The sequence below is a fragment of the Gastrolobium bilobum genome, unplaced genomic scaffold (genome assembly GCF_033153095.1).
Source record: "Gastrolobium bilobum isolate Gb01-03AN ecotype WA unplaced genomic scaffold, APGP_CSIRO_Gbil_v1 utg8041, whole genome shotgun sequence".
Classification (NCBI taxonomy): Eukaryota; Viridiplantae; Streptophyta; class Magnoliopsida; order Fabales; family Fabaceae; genus Gastrolobium; species Gastrolobium bilobum.
In genome coordinates, this window is record NW_026897652.1 from 378,382 (window position 1) to 395,579 (window position 17,198).

Consider the following 17,198-nt stretch of genomic DNA (forward strand, 5'->3'; position numbering starts at 1 on the left):
ATTTTTCTGATGTAAACATATTCACTGTTCAAATTTTGCTTCTGCCGCTGGTGAAGTGAGTGTTTTCTTACTCCCCCTCTCAAGATTTTTTGAAAGAAACACACAATGTATGTAACGTACAGTTCAATTGAACCGAGAATTAGCTGCTTAGCCCTCATCTCATTCGCTTCACCTGCAAGAATTCAATTCTTTTGTGTCAGTGAAATCGTCTTATACAGCATGATATATTCTCTTGTATTTTGTGCAAATTCATTCTTTACATGGAGTTGCTATGTATTCTTATGGTTGAGGTTGTCCTAAGATATTAAATATGGGAATTAATTTTATCATTTCACTGAGAATTTTTTTTTCTCATACTACAATCACGATACATGAATATACATGAATGCAGTCCACAAAAAGGTGAGAAAACAAAAAAAATCAAAACAGGACCCACTCATGTATTGTGAGTGTAGCATGAGAAAATTTTCTCATGTAAAATGAGAAAACCATTTCCCATTAAATATTTATCCTGTGGGTAATTTGAGACTATAAATGTTTGAAATTAAATTAAATTTAACTAACAACTAATAATTGTTAGACAACTATATCAATTACTGATATTTTCGAAATAAAATGAGTACAATTGTAATTTCCTTCTTTACATCCATTGTTTATCTTTTTAAACGTACTTCCTATAAATTCATTTAATAATATCTATTCTATTAGATTTTTTTTATTTTTTTTTATTTTACAAAGTGTCAAATGTCTAAAACATCATGCAATTACGCAGAAGATTACCTAAATAGAGTAAATATAGAATCTGGTCCATAAAGAGGTAACTTGTGTTGTTTTAATCATTGAAAGTTATCATCTACATAAATTAGTCTCCAAAACTGTTAACAAGTTCACCTTCCTGATGCTGTCATGTTACTAATAAGTTCATGACTTTGGAGACTAAACTTTCAAAAATCAAAGCACCATAAGTAACATATTTATTTTAGATATCAAATTGGATATTCCCTCTCAAAATAATTAAGGAAAAATTTGAAATCTATATCATTGAAAAATTATACTCTTTCTGTGAAACATAAAAAGCATGGAAGTATAAATTTGTGGAGCTTATTCTGGTAAAAGTAAATTTCTTGCTAATTTTTATCTAAATCAAATCCACATTGCTACTCATTAATCATTATATAGTTTATCATTGACAACCCTTCCAATATACTTAAAATTCAAACAACTTCAAATCAACATTTGAATATTTAGTAAATTGTGTACTCTTTTTTTTTCGGTACAGTAAATTGTGTACTCTTTATTTAACTTTTTGCCCGGTTCTTTTGTATTATACAAGCTAATTAATCAGTAATTTGTTGAAAAGAATAAAAAATAATATAGATGGATGGGTATATGCGTAGAACCTATTTTTTTTCAAAGGGTTCAAGGTTTTTTATGTTGTAAGATAGTAGGAGAGAAAAAAAGTAGAGACAAGTTAAATGTGAGTCCCATATTTTATATTAAAAAAGAAAAGAAAAATTAATTGGCACGGAAAATGAATTTGTGTAGGAAAAAGTTTTAATTTCTTGTAGCATGAGAGTATTATTTCTGTATTTCAAATTCTTTTCACCGCGATTAATGTAGAGGATCACAGCTAGTACCACACTATTTATCTTATGAATATCCGTAAATTTGTAAACGTATTTTTTTTAATATATTATATCTATGATTATTTTTATTTTTATTTTGAGATGAGGTAAAAATTTATATTTTATTATTACTTTATAATAATATTTAAAAAATAAAATAAAATCATAATTATTGAACAATATATATTATTCATATAATAATTGTTTCTGTACTTTGATTATTACGAAAAATATAATTAAGCTTGAAATGTTATTTGAGATTCTTTTTATTCTTGTAAAAAATATAAATTATTAAACAAATTTATAATATGTAATGTTAAAGTTTATTTTATTTTATTTTTAAATATCCACAGATACTTATAAATACTCACGCATGTGTAAGGATAATAAATAAATGTTCGCAACAAAAATGACGGGTATGGGGGGGATTCTGAAATTAAGCAACGATTCTTCTCCATTTAGCACGGTCCGGCAATCTTTTCACGGTGAATCAGTGATCACCTGCAAGCATTCTATAAGAGGAAGACAGAATCTAAACTCTTATCATAATTTAGTTTTTTGGTTTAAATTTTTATAACAATTGAAATACATGTTTGAGTCTACCAGAAAGAGAAAAAGAAAAAAAAAGAAATACATATCTTGCTATTTATTATTCTTCAAAAGATTAACCCTCTCTCTATGAATTCTAAGTTAAATTCCTTAATTTATTAATATTAAATTTTATATTTTCATTGTTTATCTAAGATCATGTTACAAATATTAACCACATGAGGAATAAATTAAGAAACTGTAATTTTGTATTAACAAAAAATTATTTTTTTTGGTGTAAAACAAAAAATAAATTAAGCGAGAAGAATGACATTCTATTTTCCTAGAAGAAAAAGAGATTTTGTCTCTTATAATCATTATAGCAAAAATAGAAGAGATTAATCATTTCTTATGTTGTAGGAGATCTTCTCCGCACATAAAAATGTGTGGATCCTATGTGAAGCTATGTGAAGAGAAGAAAGAGAAGAAAAAAAATATGAGTCTTACATATTTTTGTGTTTGTATACGTAGGAGATAAAATTATCTTCTATAACATGATAAACACTAATCTCAAAATGAAATTCCAAGAAAGGTTCCCACAATCAAATTTCATTCAGATTTGAAAGAAAATGTCAATTAAAATCAAATCAGTTGGTTAAAGCAAATGTTATTCAATCAATTTGGTTCATTTACGCCTTTTAATTAAACAGCCTTCCACCTCAAATTAGCTCACAATTTTTTATTTTTTATTTTTTCAAAAAGAGAGTAAATGATTATCAATTGATCATTACTCTTCATACATCGTTATACAATTTCCACAAACACTTCCCTAATATCCATAAGCAACAAATTTTTTTCCATAACCCTAAGCATGGAATGTCCATAATTAATTGCACTTACGCACACTACAATTCCAATAACAGGCTAACGACAAGCCCATTTGTATTTCAGCAAACTACACTTTTTTTTACTTTTTAGTAACATTTCTATACCCGTAAAGCATTATATGATATTAATCAGTATAAAAAATTGGGATTGTCTTTTCTCATGTTGCATAGGAGAAGAGCTATCTCCTACACACACACATAGAGAAGAGAGAGGAGAGAGAATAAGAAAGAGAAAAAAAATTTAAAATGGGTTCCACGTTTACTTTGTGTCTTATGCATAAGATAACAATCTTATGTAACATAAGATTATTATTTCAGAAGAAATCTTGTATCAATGAGTTACTTTCATTAATCTCAACGATGCCTTTTTATAGGCAGAAGGTTCTACATCAGATAACCAATAGATAAACAACCAAATAACTAACCCTACTGATATGGAAAAGCTAACGCTACTGTTATGCAACAACTAACAAACTCTTAGATACATATCTACAGTATCAGAACTACTTAACAAACAGCCTAGAGTATCTACATGGATAACACCATATCTCCAACACTCCCCTTCAAGTTGGAGCGTGTAAGGATGAAATGCCCAACTTGGGAAGAAAGGCAAGGAACACAGACTATCCTAAAGCCTTAGTGAAAGTGTCAGCAAGCTGGGACTGCGAACGAACGAATGAAGTTGCAATGGTGTTGGCTTGACTATGCTCCCGGACGAAATGGCAGTCGAGCTCTATGTGTTTGGTACGCTCGTGGAAGACTGGATTCGCAGCTATGTGTAAAGCCGCTTTGTTGTCACAAAATAGCTCCATTGGGTTGGTATGAGCCACGCCAAGGGAAGCAAGGAACCCTTTTAGCCAAACAAGCTCTGCTGTGGCAGCTGCCATGGCTCTATACTCGGCTTCTGCTGAAGATCGAGCTACGGTCACCTGTTTCTTCGTTCTCCATGATACTGGTGACTCTCCTAACATGATGAAGTAACCTGTAACAGACCTGCGTGTGAGAGGGCAGGTAGCCCAGTCAGAGTCGCAATATGCATGAATTTTTAAATCACATTCGGACTTCAAGAGGATCCCTTGTCCTGGATTCCGTTTGAGGTGTCTAAGGACTCGCATAGGTGCATCATAGTGAGCCTGTTTTGGCTGTTGCATAAACTGTGAGAGGACATGGACAGCATAACTTAAGTCTGGCCGTGTGAGGTTGAGATAGATTAATTTCCCAATTATGCGTCTATACCGTTCAGGATTATCAAAGTCTGGTCCTTCTGCAAGTCCAAGTCGATGGTTGTGCTCAATTGGCAGGTTTGCTGCCGCCGAGACCCGATTCCTGTAGTAGATCAAGAGTGTATTTGCGTTGGCACATGAATATTCCTTCTCTGCTTCGAGCTACTTCGATTCCAAGGAAGTATTTTAAGCTTCCTAAGTCCTTGATCTTGAAACAATTGTTTAAATAATCCTTCACCGCCTTACATGCTTGAGAATTATTTCTTGCTAGGACTATGTCGTCCACATAAATTAGAAGAGTAAGGAAAATGTCATTCTTTTGCATTGTGAAAAGAGTGTAGTCAGCTCGTGATTGTTGGAAACCGTAGGCTATAAGGGAGGAGCTTAGCTTTGAAAACCAATTTCTAGGTGACTGTCTCAGGCCATACAGGGACTTTTTCAAACGGCAGACTTGGTGATGTGATCCATTGTTGAAGCCTAGAGGAAACCTCATATATACTTCTTCACTGAGGTCCCCGTTAAGAAAGGCATTATGGACATCAAGTTGATGTAGTTCCCATTGCTTTGCTGCTGCTACTGCTAACAAGGTTCTAACACTGGTCATTTTCGCTACAGGAGCATATGTTTCCCCAAAGTCTTCCCCGGCTATTTGACGGTTTCCAGCAATAAACAGTCGAGCCTTGTATCGTTCGATGGTCCCATTGGAATGATATTTTATTTTGAATACCCACTTGCTAGGTAGGGCTCACTTGCCTGTAGGTAAGTTGGTGATTGTCCATGTCCCGTTGTCTTCTAAAGCTGTAATCTCTTTACGCATAGCTTCAACCCATTGTGAGTCTCTCATAGCCTCTTTGAGGTGTCTCGGTTCATGACCTGCATCAATTGCAGCTACAAAGGCATGATGATTGGGAGAGAATTTAGATAAACTAACATAATTTTGTAGAGGGTATTTGATACCTGACCTATCATCAGAGGGAGGACTAGCTGGTGCAGAGAGTTCATGTGTTTCAACCTTGTTGCACTCATAGTCATTGAGATATGTAGGTGCCCTACGAGGACGACGTTGGCGTCCAACATCATGCACAGCTGCGCTTGGTACGTTACGACTCCCCCTGTCATCATTATCTTCTCTAGGTGGTGCCTCCATTCCTTCCTCTATCTCTACGAGGTGGTCCTGTGCCGGTGCTGGAGATGGCACTTCCTCTGGAAACGTTGCGGTCATAACTGTAGGATCAACAGCTTCTATTGTTGCGGGTAAGGAGGGCAGAGATGCATGTCTTGAGTCATTGATTGGTGTCGTAACAAAAGGAAAGGAGTCTTCATGGAACTGTACGTCTCTGCATATGAAATATTCCTTGGTTTCCAGGTCATATAACTTCCAACCCTTTTGAGTCACTGGATAGCCCATGAGAATGCACTTACGGGACCTAGGAGCAAACTTATCATTAGGTTTAGGTCTGATATTATCAAAGCATAAACACCCAAATATTCTCAAATGATCGTAGGTTGGTGCTTTTTCATACAATGCTTCATATGGAGTGCAACCACCAAGGACCTTTGATGGGGTTCTATTGATCAAATGGACTCCTGCAAGAACACTCTCTTCCCAGAAATCAACTGGTAATCCTGCCTGAAAGAGCAGTGCTCTAGACACGTTCAGGATGTGTCTATGTTTTCTCTCCACGCGACCATTTTGTTCAGCGTGTAAACACAAGTTGTTTGGTGTATTATTCCATTGTTATGGTATAAATTCATCAAATTTTGTGATTTGAATTCGCTTCCATTATCAGACCTTATTAGTTTTACCATTTTGCCAAATTGGTTTCTGATCATAACAAAAAATTTATGGATTCGATCATTGGTTTCTTTCTTTTCAGATAACATGTACACCCACACAAACCTACTAAAATCATCAACAATAGTTAAGAAGTAATGTGCTCCGGAAGAAGAAGAGGAACGATAAGGTCCCCAAGTGTCATAATGGATCAAATCAAAACAACTTTTACTACGAGTATTTGATAGATGAAACGTATTCCTAGTTTGCTTTGCCCGACAACATACATCACAGGCTTTATTGGAAATAAATTTGGCTGCAGAGTTTGAAATTATTGGAAGCAAAGACGTGACTTCATATGACGGATGGCCCAACCGTTTGTGCCACAAATCAACAGACTCTTGAACTCGAACAACAGAAACTGAGGCACACTTCGATTGAAACACATAAACGCCTGCTTGAAGATTACCCAGACCAGTCTCCTTCGTCGATGTTTGGTCCTGCAAAATACATTTTTCATCAGTAAACATCACTTTGTTGTTACTATCTTGTAATAATTGGGATACAGAGACAAGGTTGTATTGCAAATGAGGGACAAACAACACATTATGCAATTTGAAATTTCTGTTGAGGATTATTGTCCCTCTTTTTTCTGCATGGGTTACGGATCCATTAGGTAAACCCACCGGTCAGAGGCTTAATGTTCACAACGTTAGTTAGTATATCTATTCTCCCCGTCATGTGTTGTGAGGCTCCACTATCAATAAGCCATTGTGAATGAATATTCTTACCGGACAACTTGTCACTAGTTTGAGGCTGATCCACCAACGTCAAAAGTTTGTTCACCACCTCAGGGGTCAAAACCGAGAAGGCTCCTACATCTTGTGAGTTTTCTGGAGTCTGCATAGCGTGAGCCTGCTCATATGTATATCTTCCTCCGGTTCTTCCTCTGCCACGACCTCGGAATGCTCCTCGAGTGGGTGGGTACCCAATTATCTTCCAGCACCTTGAAGGGTCATGATTGGTTTTCCCACAATGAGGACAAAGTATTCTTTCAATCTGCTTATCAGGTACCATACGCTGCATCGTGTTCTCCTTCCCCACGTTGGTTGCTGCTTGAGCTGCATATCCAACTACACTCCCACGCTCCTCCTGGTTGCGAGCAATGTTTCGGTGGGTCTCTTCTTGTGTCACAGCAGCATAGACTTTGTTGACAGATGGGAGTGGTGAGTTGTTTAGAATCTGAGAGCGCAGATTACCAAAAGTGGATTCATCTAACCCCATAAGAAATTGATACACACGATCATGTTCCCTCTCTTCTTCAATTTCCTTTGCATATGCACAATTGTCACCACATGCGCAGGTTTTGCGAGACTTGCTTCCTTCCAATTCATCCCAGATTGCTCTTAGCTTTGTGTAGTACGCTCCAATGCTACTACCTTGTTGTCTCATGCTTGCCAGACTTGCTTTGAGTTGATATTTTCGCGAAAAATTCTGCACCGCGTACCTCTCCTTCAAATCGTCCCAGAGGTCTTTCACTTCGTCGAAGCACTTTATAAACGGTTGCAAACTTGGATCAATGGTATTATGTATCCACCCATTGATCTTTGAGTTACACATCTCCCATGCACGCCATTCTGCTGCATTCTTCTTTTCTGGTTTCTCCACGGATCCTGTTACGAATCCGATTTTGTTCTTTGCTTTGAGTGCGTTTTGCATGAGCTTCGCCCAGTTTTCGTAGTTGGCTTCTTCTTGCAACATTACTGTTGTCAACATGATCCCTGGGCTATCTGAACTTGCCAGGTAAAATGGCGACCCAGGGTCTGATGGCTTCAGCATGCTGCTACCCTCCTTTGCCATTTGGTAGGCTAACTTTCACACTCTTATGCTGCGGAAATGTTTGATCATAGGTTCGCTCTGATACCAAGAAGAAATCTTGTATCAACGAGTTACTTTCATTAATCTCAACGATGCCCTTTTATAGGCAGAAGGTTCTACATCAGATAACCAATAGATAAACAACCAAATAACTAACCCTACTGATATGGAAAAGCTAACGCTACTGTTATGCAACAACTAACAAACTCTTAGATACATATCTACAACATCATATCTACAGTATCAGAACTACTTAACAAACAGCCTAGAGTATCTACATGGATAACACCATATCTCCAACAATTTCCCTAAAAAATTATCAAAAAATAGTAATATCTTCAATTCTCAAACTTCATGTCGTCAGAAAATCAAAATAATCTAAACCTAAACTTGCAGAATAAATTATTTATTTATTTAACAAATACCCACGATTAAAACCAAAGATAACCCAAAATAAACCTACCACCACCTCTGGTGATGAGCTGAATCATTCACAAAAATATGGCGACCCTACATGTCCCTGTTACAATCATAGTCTAGTGAAAATCTCGTTAAAACCGAAAACCCCAATTTATAGCACCCGAATCTTCCTTGCGAGCTTCTCCACAAGGAGTTGTGCTAGATCATTTGTGCTTGTGGGCTCATATGTGAAGGTATCGTTTGCCGTTAAATGAATAAGATTAGACACAAAGGCATATGATCATTCATTTGAATGAGGATGTTTTACACTCCACAAAAGTGTGTGATGATTATGTAGCAGAAAATGATTATTTTAAAAGAAAAGAAAAACTACGTACTAAACTAAATTATGGAATATTCTTTTAAATTAAATCATGGAACTTTAAACAATAATCTTTTGAAAATGTGTATGTTCTTTTAAGACATGCTCAATATTAAGTCTAGAATCTAGGCATTCAAGTTCCAAACATCATCCAAATAAGCCAATATTTAATAATTGTAATTAATGATGTCCAAAGTTGTCTTTTAAGAAAATGGAGAACAATAAATGTCAAAGTTTGAACTTATAAACAGTGAGTTGACAAAGTAATTAGAAAGTGAGTGGGAGACATGGCCAGCCCATTTTGCATCCTCCTTTTTTTGCCAAGTCAAAAAGCATAGTGAACTCACAAGGCACATAACAAATTAACAACCATGGTCCAAGAAAACCCCAATATCTGCAACCATATATGTGCAAGATAATCAGTAGCAAATTGTTGCACCTGAAGGATACCGGAGTCTTTATTGCAAAAGAGAAGCGGAATTTTGTCATAAATATACATCCTCTTAAGTAGTGACACGAGATCACAAAGATTGTTCAAACACAAATCAATAGTGATGAAAAAATACATATATTAAGATAAATGGTGAAAAAAGGATCACCGTTAATTTATATCTCTCACCTCACCTCATGTCACATGATAAATTCATTCCAAACTTCGATTCAGAAAAAAATGGAGGGGTTGAAAGTCTTTGTAACAGTATAGAAGCGCCGAACATATCCCAATAGACCGTACAACTCCATGCACGCTTATGACTTCTTTCTACAAAAAGCTAGACTTATTCCAAACCCATTATAGAAAACTTGTTTCTTCCTCTCATTTCTTTATCACAATTCACAACCTATGATCTCTTCTTCAAACTTCAGCAAGAATTTCCATTTCGCTCTACGTTTTATTTGCTCTCTAGGGTTTCTCAGAGGCCTTGTTCCATAGCCATTTTGGCATTCTGTCCACCTCCGTTAATGGGTTGTTTAGAATCACACCAAATGGTGACAATTGGAGGTGGCCAGTAGGCCAAACGGGCTCTGTGAATCTGTCTCTGAGAAACCCCTTTAGGGCTCAATTCTCTTTCACATTTCTTATGAATAATTACTTCTTCCTTGTCATGCCACTCAGCAATTTATAATCTACAATATATATATGCCTCCTTTTTGTCTCAGTAGGAAACTTCTTATATATCTGAATCTAATGGGTTTTCATTCTGTCCTTTTGCAGGTTCTTATACTAATCTTATGTCCACTTTCATTGATGAAAAATATACTTGATTGAAGGAAGCAAGAATACTTGATGAAAATACTAAGTAAATTTATGCTTGGAAGGTAATTTTTTTTTTTCCCTATAGTAAAGAGGTATCTTTAATTGGTGGAAGTCAATATTTCTCATTAACTTACTGATTGTACCTCATTTTATTTTTTGATTTTCTTTGATATTTTGGTGTAAGGTCAACCACCAAACGTGAACTTGAACATGAACAAGTAAACATTTATTTAATTTAATTTCCTCCCACTTTTGTTAATGTCCTAAACTTTAATCTGTCTTGGCTTTGATGGTGAAGTTTCTCCTTTTTACAAGTTTAGACTTTAAAGCAATATGGATAATTGCATGTGTCTCCACTTGTTTGAAGTCCATTGGCTACAAGAAACATTTTGAGACCCAGGGCTGCGTTTGCAGCATTGGATTCCTATTTAGACTTAGAAATGCTATTTGAGACCACCATTATTAGTTGTAGTGTTTCGAATGATGACCCCAGAACTTACCCACATATATAATCCACTCATGCTAAGCCTGCAGCACAACCCACCACCACCAACAAAAAGTCAATTGATGTCAGCTCCATCAATTTGTAAATGGGAGAGGAATCTATTAGTGCCCTTTGGAGCTGACACATATCATGAGTCAGCATATGATTTGATGCAACAAAGGATAAGTCTTCAGGCTTTCAAAGCAGAAATAAACAGTTTTAATTTCCCAGTATAGCTATAATTAATGTGATTCAACTAACATAATGATTTCAAGTTTACAAACATTTCCTAGATCTTTGTTCCTATGACTTGATTTTTGATACTTTAATTTGTTTTGGCGGGACCAACTTTAGCTTTCATTTTGTTAAGACACTGGGGTCAGGCCTGAAAGAAATTAATGACAGGAAGTTCCTAGTGTTAAAGTTTAGAATGATTACTTGATTATGCAATTGCCAATTTGTTCTAAAAGATATTCTATATTTGGTCCCCACTTGGTTAGGTTCACGATTTTTATTTTTATGTAGCAAATTAATTTCCTCTCAAGTCAAGTCTCGGTTCAATTGATCTTAGGGTCATGGATTTTGTTTTTGATTAATTTAATTTCATTAATCCTCAGCTAAAATAGACAAATGGTTGTGTTAGAAAAATATAAAAGCATTAATATAATAGCCGCTAGCAACTTAAGTTTTTAGAATGAAATAGTTGTTTATAAACTTTATATATATATATATATATATATATATATATATATATATATATGGGTTTAAAACTTCTCTTATGATAAGAGAAGTTAACTTCTCCCATTATAGACTCATACAAATTCGAGTTATTTGTAAGTTACAAATTTTATATTAGTTTATGGGTTCATTTTTTTTTAGATAATTTTGTCTAATGTTCATAGAAAGGATATTGTTTTGGGATGAAAATTATGGTGTATTTCTTTATTATTCTAATTTTTTAATTTTTCAACCCTAAAATGACGTCGTTTCGGTAAATATTAGATAAAATTATCTAAAATAATATTAGATACTTTTTCCCCTTACTTTATTTTTATAACTCAATTACTTATGTTATGGTTATTGTCTTTGTTAGGGTATATGTACGTTTGTAGGGGTGGCAAAGTGGGCGGTCCGGCCCGGCCCGCCCCACCCCGCCATCAACCCGCTAAAAAATGAGTCAGCCAGCCCCGCTCCGCTTTTGAAAGTGGGCTGAAAAACTCAGCCCGCCCCGCTCCGTTTGGCGGGTTGGCCCGCCAGTCCGAGCCTATTTTACACTGACCCGCCTCGGCCCGCCAATGCCCGCCGTCAACCCACCAAAAAATGAGTCCGCCCCGCCCCGCTTTTGACATGGGTTGAAAAACTCAACCCGCCCCGCCCCGTTTGGCGGGTTGTGCGAGTTGACCCGCCGAGCCGAGCCCGTTTTGCCAGCTCTATAGGTTTGGATGAAAGACTTTGATTTACGTCATCATATTCATACATGCTGATCTAACCAGTTCTGCAGCTCATGCCAACCGTCTGTAGTGTGGTTGGGTTGGTTTGGACTTGGAGTAAAAATAATTTTAACCCAACTATTTTCATTAGTAGGTTAGGTACACAAATATTCTAAACTCAACTTTTTTTTTTTTGGTAAACGTATTCTAATTAAACTCAACTTAAGTACTCATGAATATTTCTTAGTGGAAAAATAGTATTGATGACAATGTGTAGCTAGAATTAGTAAGATGACATTACTTTTTTTCTTCTTCTTTTTAATAGAAAGAAATAATTGAACTTTTTTTTTATCGATATATATTGGCAGTTAAAAAAAAATAATGTCAGACTGTAATTAGAAGGTAAAATACCTATAAGGTGATATATATATATATATATATATATATAGCATGGTTTAAAACAATTAAGATGTCAATATCTTTTTTAAGTTAGTTCCCGATGAATTCTTTGCAGATTAAAACAAACCTTTAAAGCTTATACATATTAGGATTATTTAAGGATATAAATAAATTTATTGGGTTATTATGTTATCTATATTGTATAGGTTGTAATTAGGGGTGTAAATGGGTCAGGCTAGCCCGGGCTTTGGCCTTCCTGGTCTAAGCCTACGTAAAAAAATATTCAGCCTATCTGACCTATCAAATGCTTTATTTATAGGTCAGGCTTGACTTATTTTTAAAAATTAGAAAGTCTGATATGACCTACAGACCTTGTAGGCCTCCCACTGCAGATACTGAGCAAAGAAAATAGTTGTATAGAGCAAAGAAAGTTCCATTCATGCATGCACTAATTTTTCTCGTAAGAAATAAAAAATGACAAACAAGAAAGAGTCAACATAATACCCCAGCTCTAGAATGTATATCAGAGAGGAATTAGAGTCAAAGAAATGAGAAAAATAAGAAAGAAATACAATTACTGGGTCATATATAGGCCGGGTCACTGGCAGATCCAGAAAAATATTTTTATGTCTGCACACTTAGGGCGGAGGTTCGAGGGCGTCGCCCCCCGCCCTTGATTTTTTTTTTAAAAAAAAAAATCATGATTCAATTTTTGCTTCCACTTCAAAAGTAAAGCTTTGGTGAATCAACCAAAGTTTTAAGGAAATAATCGATAATGATAATTAAAAAATAAATAACACCACAAAAAGGTATTTGTAAAATATAGTATAATTGTAGGGTTAATAGATCGAAACCCATATATCTATTTGATCCAAAGTTGACCACTTTTGTTTCACAAAAATCGTGAAAAATCATGTGTGATTCTCCTCTATACTCTTTACATTTTTACTTTCAATCTTCCTATTTTTATTTTTTTTACTTGGCCTGAATCATACATCCTATGTGAACACTTTTTCCCCAATTTTTTTATGCCTGCAAGTGCAGACAATGACACCCAAATGGGTCCGCCATTGGGCTGGGTTGTAGGTCAGGCCAGGCTAGTCTGACCCATTTACATCCCTAGTTGTAATCAATTGCGGACCTAGATGGTCACTTCTGTCCGCACTTGCGGACAGGAACTTCTAATTTTTTTTTTTTTAAGTATAGTAGTATATAATGTTGTCAAACTCGAGTTTCCACATAGAAACGGAAAGGGTGGTAGAAATGTAAAACGTAGAAACGACACGAAACATAAAGTTTTTACTTTCTACTACTTAAGGTCAAGATACAAAATTATATATATATATATATATATATATATATATATATATATATATATATATGCATGTAAAAAAAATATCACATAATGAACATGTGTGTTGAGTCACTTGTCTATCTAAAAAGAATTTTTTTTTATAACCAAGTATCAAAATTATAAACAGTGATGTAACAAGTAATGGATAACAAATCTGCTCTAACTGTTTCATACACTCTGCAGATTTTGGATCATCAGTCATCAGGATATAATTCCACTTCTTTCAATGCACACAATGATCAAAAAATACAAAACGATTCTCATAGCATAACTTATAATAAAATTGCAGTTTTATATCACATAATTATAAAAGACATATATCCAAACAAAAATATATTAAGATATTGTGCTGGTGCATATGATTTGGGGAAACAAAAATTGGGTTTTTTTTAATTTTTTTTTTGTAAATATTTTTTTTTTTTAAAAAATCGTTTTAAGTAAAAACGGTCAAAACGTAGGTTTTTACCGTTTTTACGTTTTTACACGGCGTTTTTACTAGTTTTTACCAAGGACAGTTTTTACTTGCGTTTTAACACGCCCACTCTAGTAAAAACGTAAAAACACAAGTTTTTACGTTTTTACACTAGTTTTTGACAACATTGGTAGTATAGTATGATGTTGGTTAGATTAAGTTTTGTTATACAATGAGGGATGAAATGAAAATGAATGGAATAAGGTAGGATGAAATGAGATGTCGTATGTTTTATTGTATATTTTATGATGCCATACAACAAATCAGCTTGATTAAAAAAAAGTGTTGGGAATAATATTTTATGTTAAGGTGAAGTTTTTTTTTCTTATTTATAATTTTTTGTTTTTTAATCTCTACATGGCATAGGATATTGTAACAATCAAGTAGTGTTACTATCAATATTAATACCAATCAATTTTACCGTTGTATTGATTATGTGGATCCGACGGTTATATTTATTTTCATCTTTGTATGGTTATGATCCCCCATATTTAAAGTGAAAGCATTAAATATAGGAAATCATAATCATACAAAGATGGAAATAAATATAAAGTATTAAATATGGAAAATCATAACCATACAAAGATGGAAATAAATATTACTGTTGGATCAGCATAACCGGTCTAACGGTGAAATTGATTGGTAGTAACACTACTTGTTTATTACAATATCCTATCCGTCAATGCATTTGAAATTTTCTTTAATTTTTTTTTTTCGGGGGCACTGCCCTCGAACCCTCAAGCCAACGTCACTAAATGTGCGGACATAAATAATATTTTCTGGGTCCGCCACTTGTTGTAATACTTAAAACAATTGTGGATTATTCTATAATAAATCTTGTGTTCGGGTTGTCCATGATGGGTAGGACACTTGGACTCCTCGATGATAATTACACAAAGAAAGTGATATATCATATATCATCCTTTTAGATTAGGTTTTGTTGCCTCATCGATCCTTACACATTTTAATATATGTTTGGTCAGATTGGATTAGTTTATTTTTTATACATCTTTCTCAGAGATTTTTATAAAAATGATAATGGTTTATATTATATTCCTTTTAAAAAAAGGTAATTATTTTTTCTAATTAATCAGCTACTGCACTCGCTTACATTAATTAGCAGCCTAAATGGGTAACAAAGCAGTAATCCTCTTCCGTCCATCACCCAATTAATCCTTAAATGCTTTTCCGTAAGGTGGTGTTTGGTTGGAAGCTTTTCAGCGGATATCTATGTTTTTGAACTATGGCTTTTAGAAACACCATGTTTGTTTCAACGTATTTTCACCAAAACCCATCTATCCAATTTGTCTGGATTTATGAGAAACATAGATATCCGCAATGTTTAGAAACCCAATTTGAAGGTGGGATTTTTCAGAAAACCGGTTATCTGACTTTTAATGCACTGTTGATTTCATAAAGTTACCTAATTTTCTCAGTAAAGTTTTTCCCCACCAAACAACTTTTTTTTACATATTTCTACCTATCTCACTTTATCTATCTTTCCAATCATTTTTCTATCTATTACATTTCCCTACTATTCCAAAAAAAATTCATCAACCAAACGCCCCTAAGGATAATTTTTAAAGTCTCTTATGACCACATGCTATGAGTTGATGTTTTTGCTGTTCATATTCATAAATCCCAAAATTCCTTTCAAGTTAGGGTTGGTTGAAAACCAAGTTCAAATAATACTCATTTATGTAGTTGTTTAACTAAAACAATACTTTATAACCTTCACCAATAAAAATGAAAGAAATTACATGGGTGCTAATAATGTGAAGCAATTCTATCTCCAAGATATATAAAATCGATACGATATGATTATATTAGTTTTATAGAGGAATGTTATACTTAATTACTATTTAATCTTACAACACTTATTAGTTATTCCTGATTAGTTATTGTTAAATTAATTTAAAATCAAAGGTTGAAAATGATAAAAAAATTAACTACCATTAATTTTAAATTGATCTAACGGTAACCCATCAAGTAATAAAAATAGCAAGACTAAAATAATAGTAAATATAACTGCCACAGTTTTATATATTATATTAATATAAATTAGAGCTTAACATTAATTGGAAAGAATTTATCCTTCCTGAGCAAACCATAATACAATCATAGCTTGGCAGAACTTGTTAATTTAAGCCATCCTATTTATCAAGAATGTTACTCATGTTCAACGATCTAATCAAATTTTTATTTCAATTAATAAAATTGGTTGGTTAACATTTAATTTTACGAAAAGCTTAGGTAATTAATGAAACCCAAAAATAAAAAGCTTAGGTAATATAAGTTTCTTGAAATAATTAATAAAAAAACTTTGGCCTAGGTCTGCTTTAAGCCAATTATGCTTTTAATAATTAAAAAACAATTAAAGTAATATTACTTTATTATTTATAATTATTAAATAATGATTTTATTTACTTTATTTAAAATAATATAATATAATATAGGTTGACCTATAGACTTATAGGTTCGGCATGTAAAAAAAAGAGTCTATGATCTGCTTTCTAAATATACTTTTTAGAAAAGCATGAACCTGTTCTATTTATGTAATAGGTCAAATCTGATTTGATATAGGCTGGGTCATATGCCCCTGTTAGGCCTCCTATCCCATTTACCCAATTCTCTTAAATAAACATTAACCATGCTAAACGCGCACAAACTCAATGCCTTAAGGTTTTGGGTTGATACATGATGTCGGACCCACTTGTTAGGGTTGATTATTTAAAATCAGTATCACCGTAATTATTAGAATTTAAAGCCAGTAGCACCGTAATTCTCATATACAACTTCGGGCTAGATAAATCAAAATTCATATACCAATTTTTACGAGTGCCTAATTCATAACTCCAAAATTTCGTTCAAATGAAATGATGAGGGTTGGAATGTGGATATTAAGAAATGATCACATTTTGTCCCTCGGCGAAAATTAGTTGAAAAATTGATATTTTATCTTGAAAATTCAATTCTTATTAAAAATAGTTTCGAGTAGATCTATGAGAGGGAAATAGTTTCATCAAACAGCACTAATGATCATTATATTGAACTTATTGACAAGATAAGCTTAATTATAGATATCTGAAAGCCAATTAAACCACTAAA

The 17,198-nt window shown here is 34.0% G+C and overlaps 1 protein-coding gene across 1 annotated transcript; it reads right to left on the bottom strand.

The window, feature by feature from the left end:
* Positions 1–5,008: 5,008 nt before the first annotated feature.
* LOC133309044 (uncharacterized) lies at positions 5,009–7,897 on the bottom strand. The gene is made up of 3 exons (XM_061509784.1): positions 6,749–7,897; positions 6,325–6,537; positions 5,009–5,893 (listed from the first exon to the last, which is right to left on the bottom strand). The coding sequence occupies exons 1-3, from the start codon at positions 7,895–7,897 to the stop codon at positions 5,009–5,011; spliced, it is 2,247 nt and encodes a 748-aa protein (XP_061365768.1).
* Positions 7,898–17,198: the final 9,301 nt, after the last annotated feature.

What these genes read in the sequence shown, in the direction of transcription:
- LOC133309044 (XM_061509784.1), bottom strand. Translation starts at nt 7,897, where the DNA reads ATGGCAAAGGAGGGTAGCAGCATGCTGAAGCCATCAGACCCTGGGTCG. An exon ending in GAATAGATATACTAACTAAC is followed by an intron (nt 6,538 to 6,748) that starts GTTGTGAACATT and finishes TGTATTTTGCAG; the next exon opens with GACCAAACATCGACGAAGGA. An exon ending in TTTCCAATAAAGCCTGTGAT is followed by an intron (nt 5,894 to 6,324) that starts GTATGTTGTCGG and finishes CTGCTCTTTCAG; the next exon opens with GCAGGATTACCAGTTGATTT.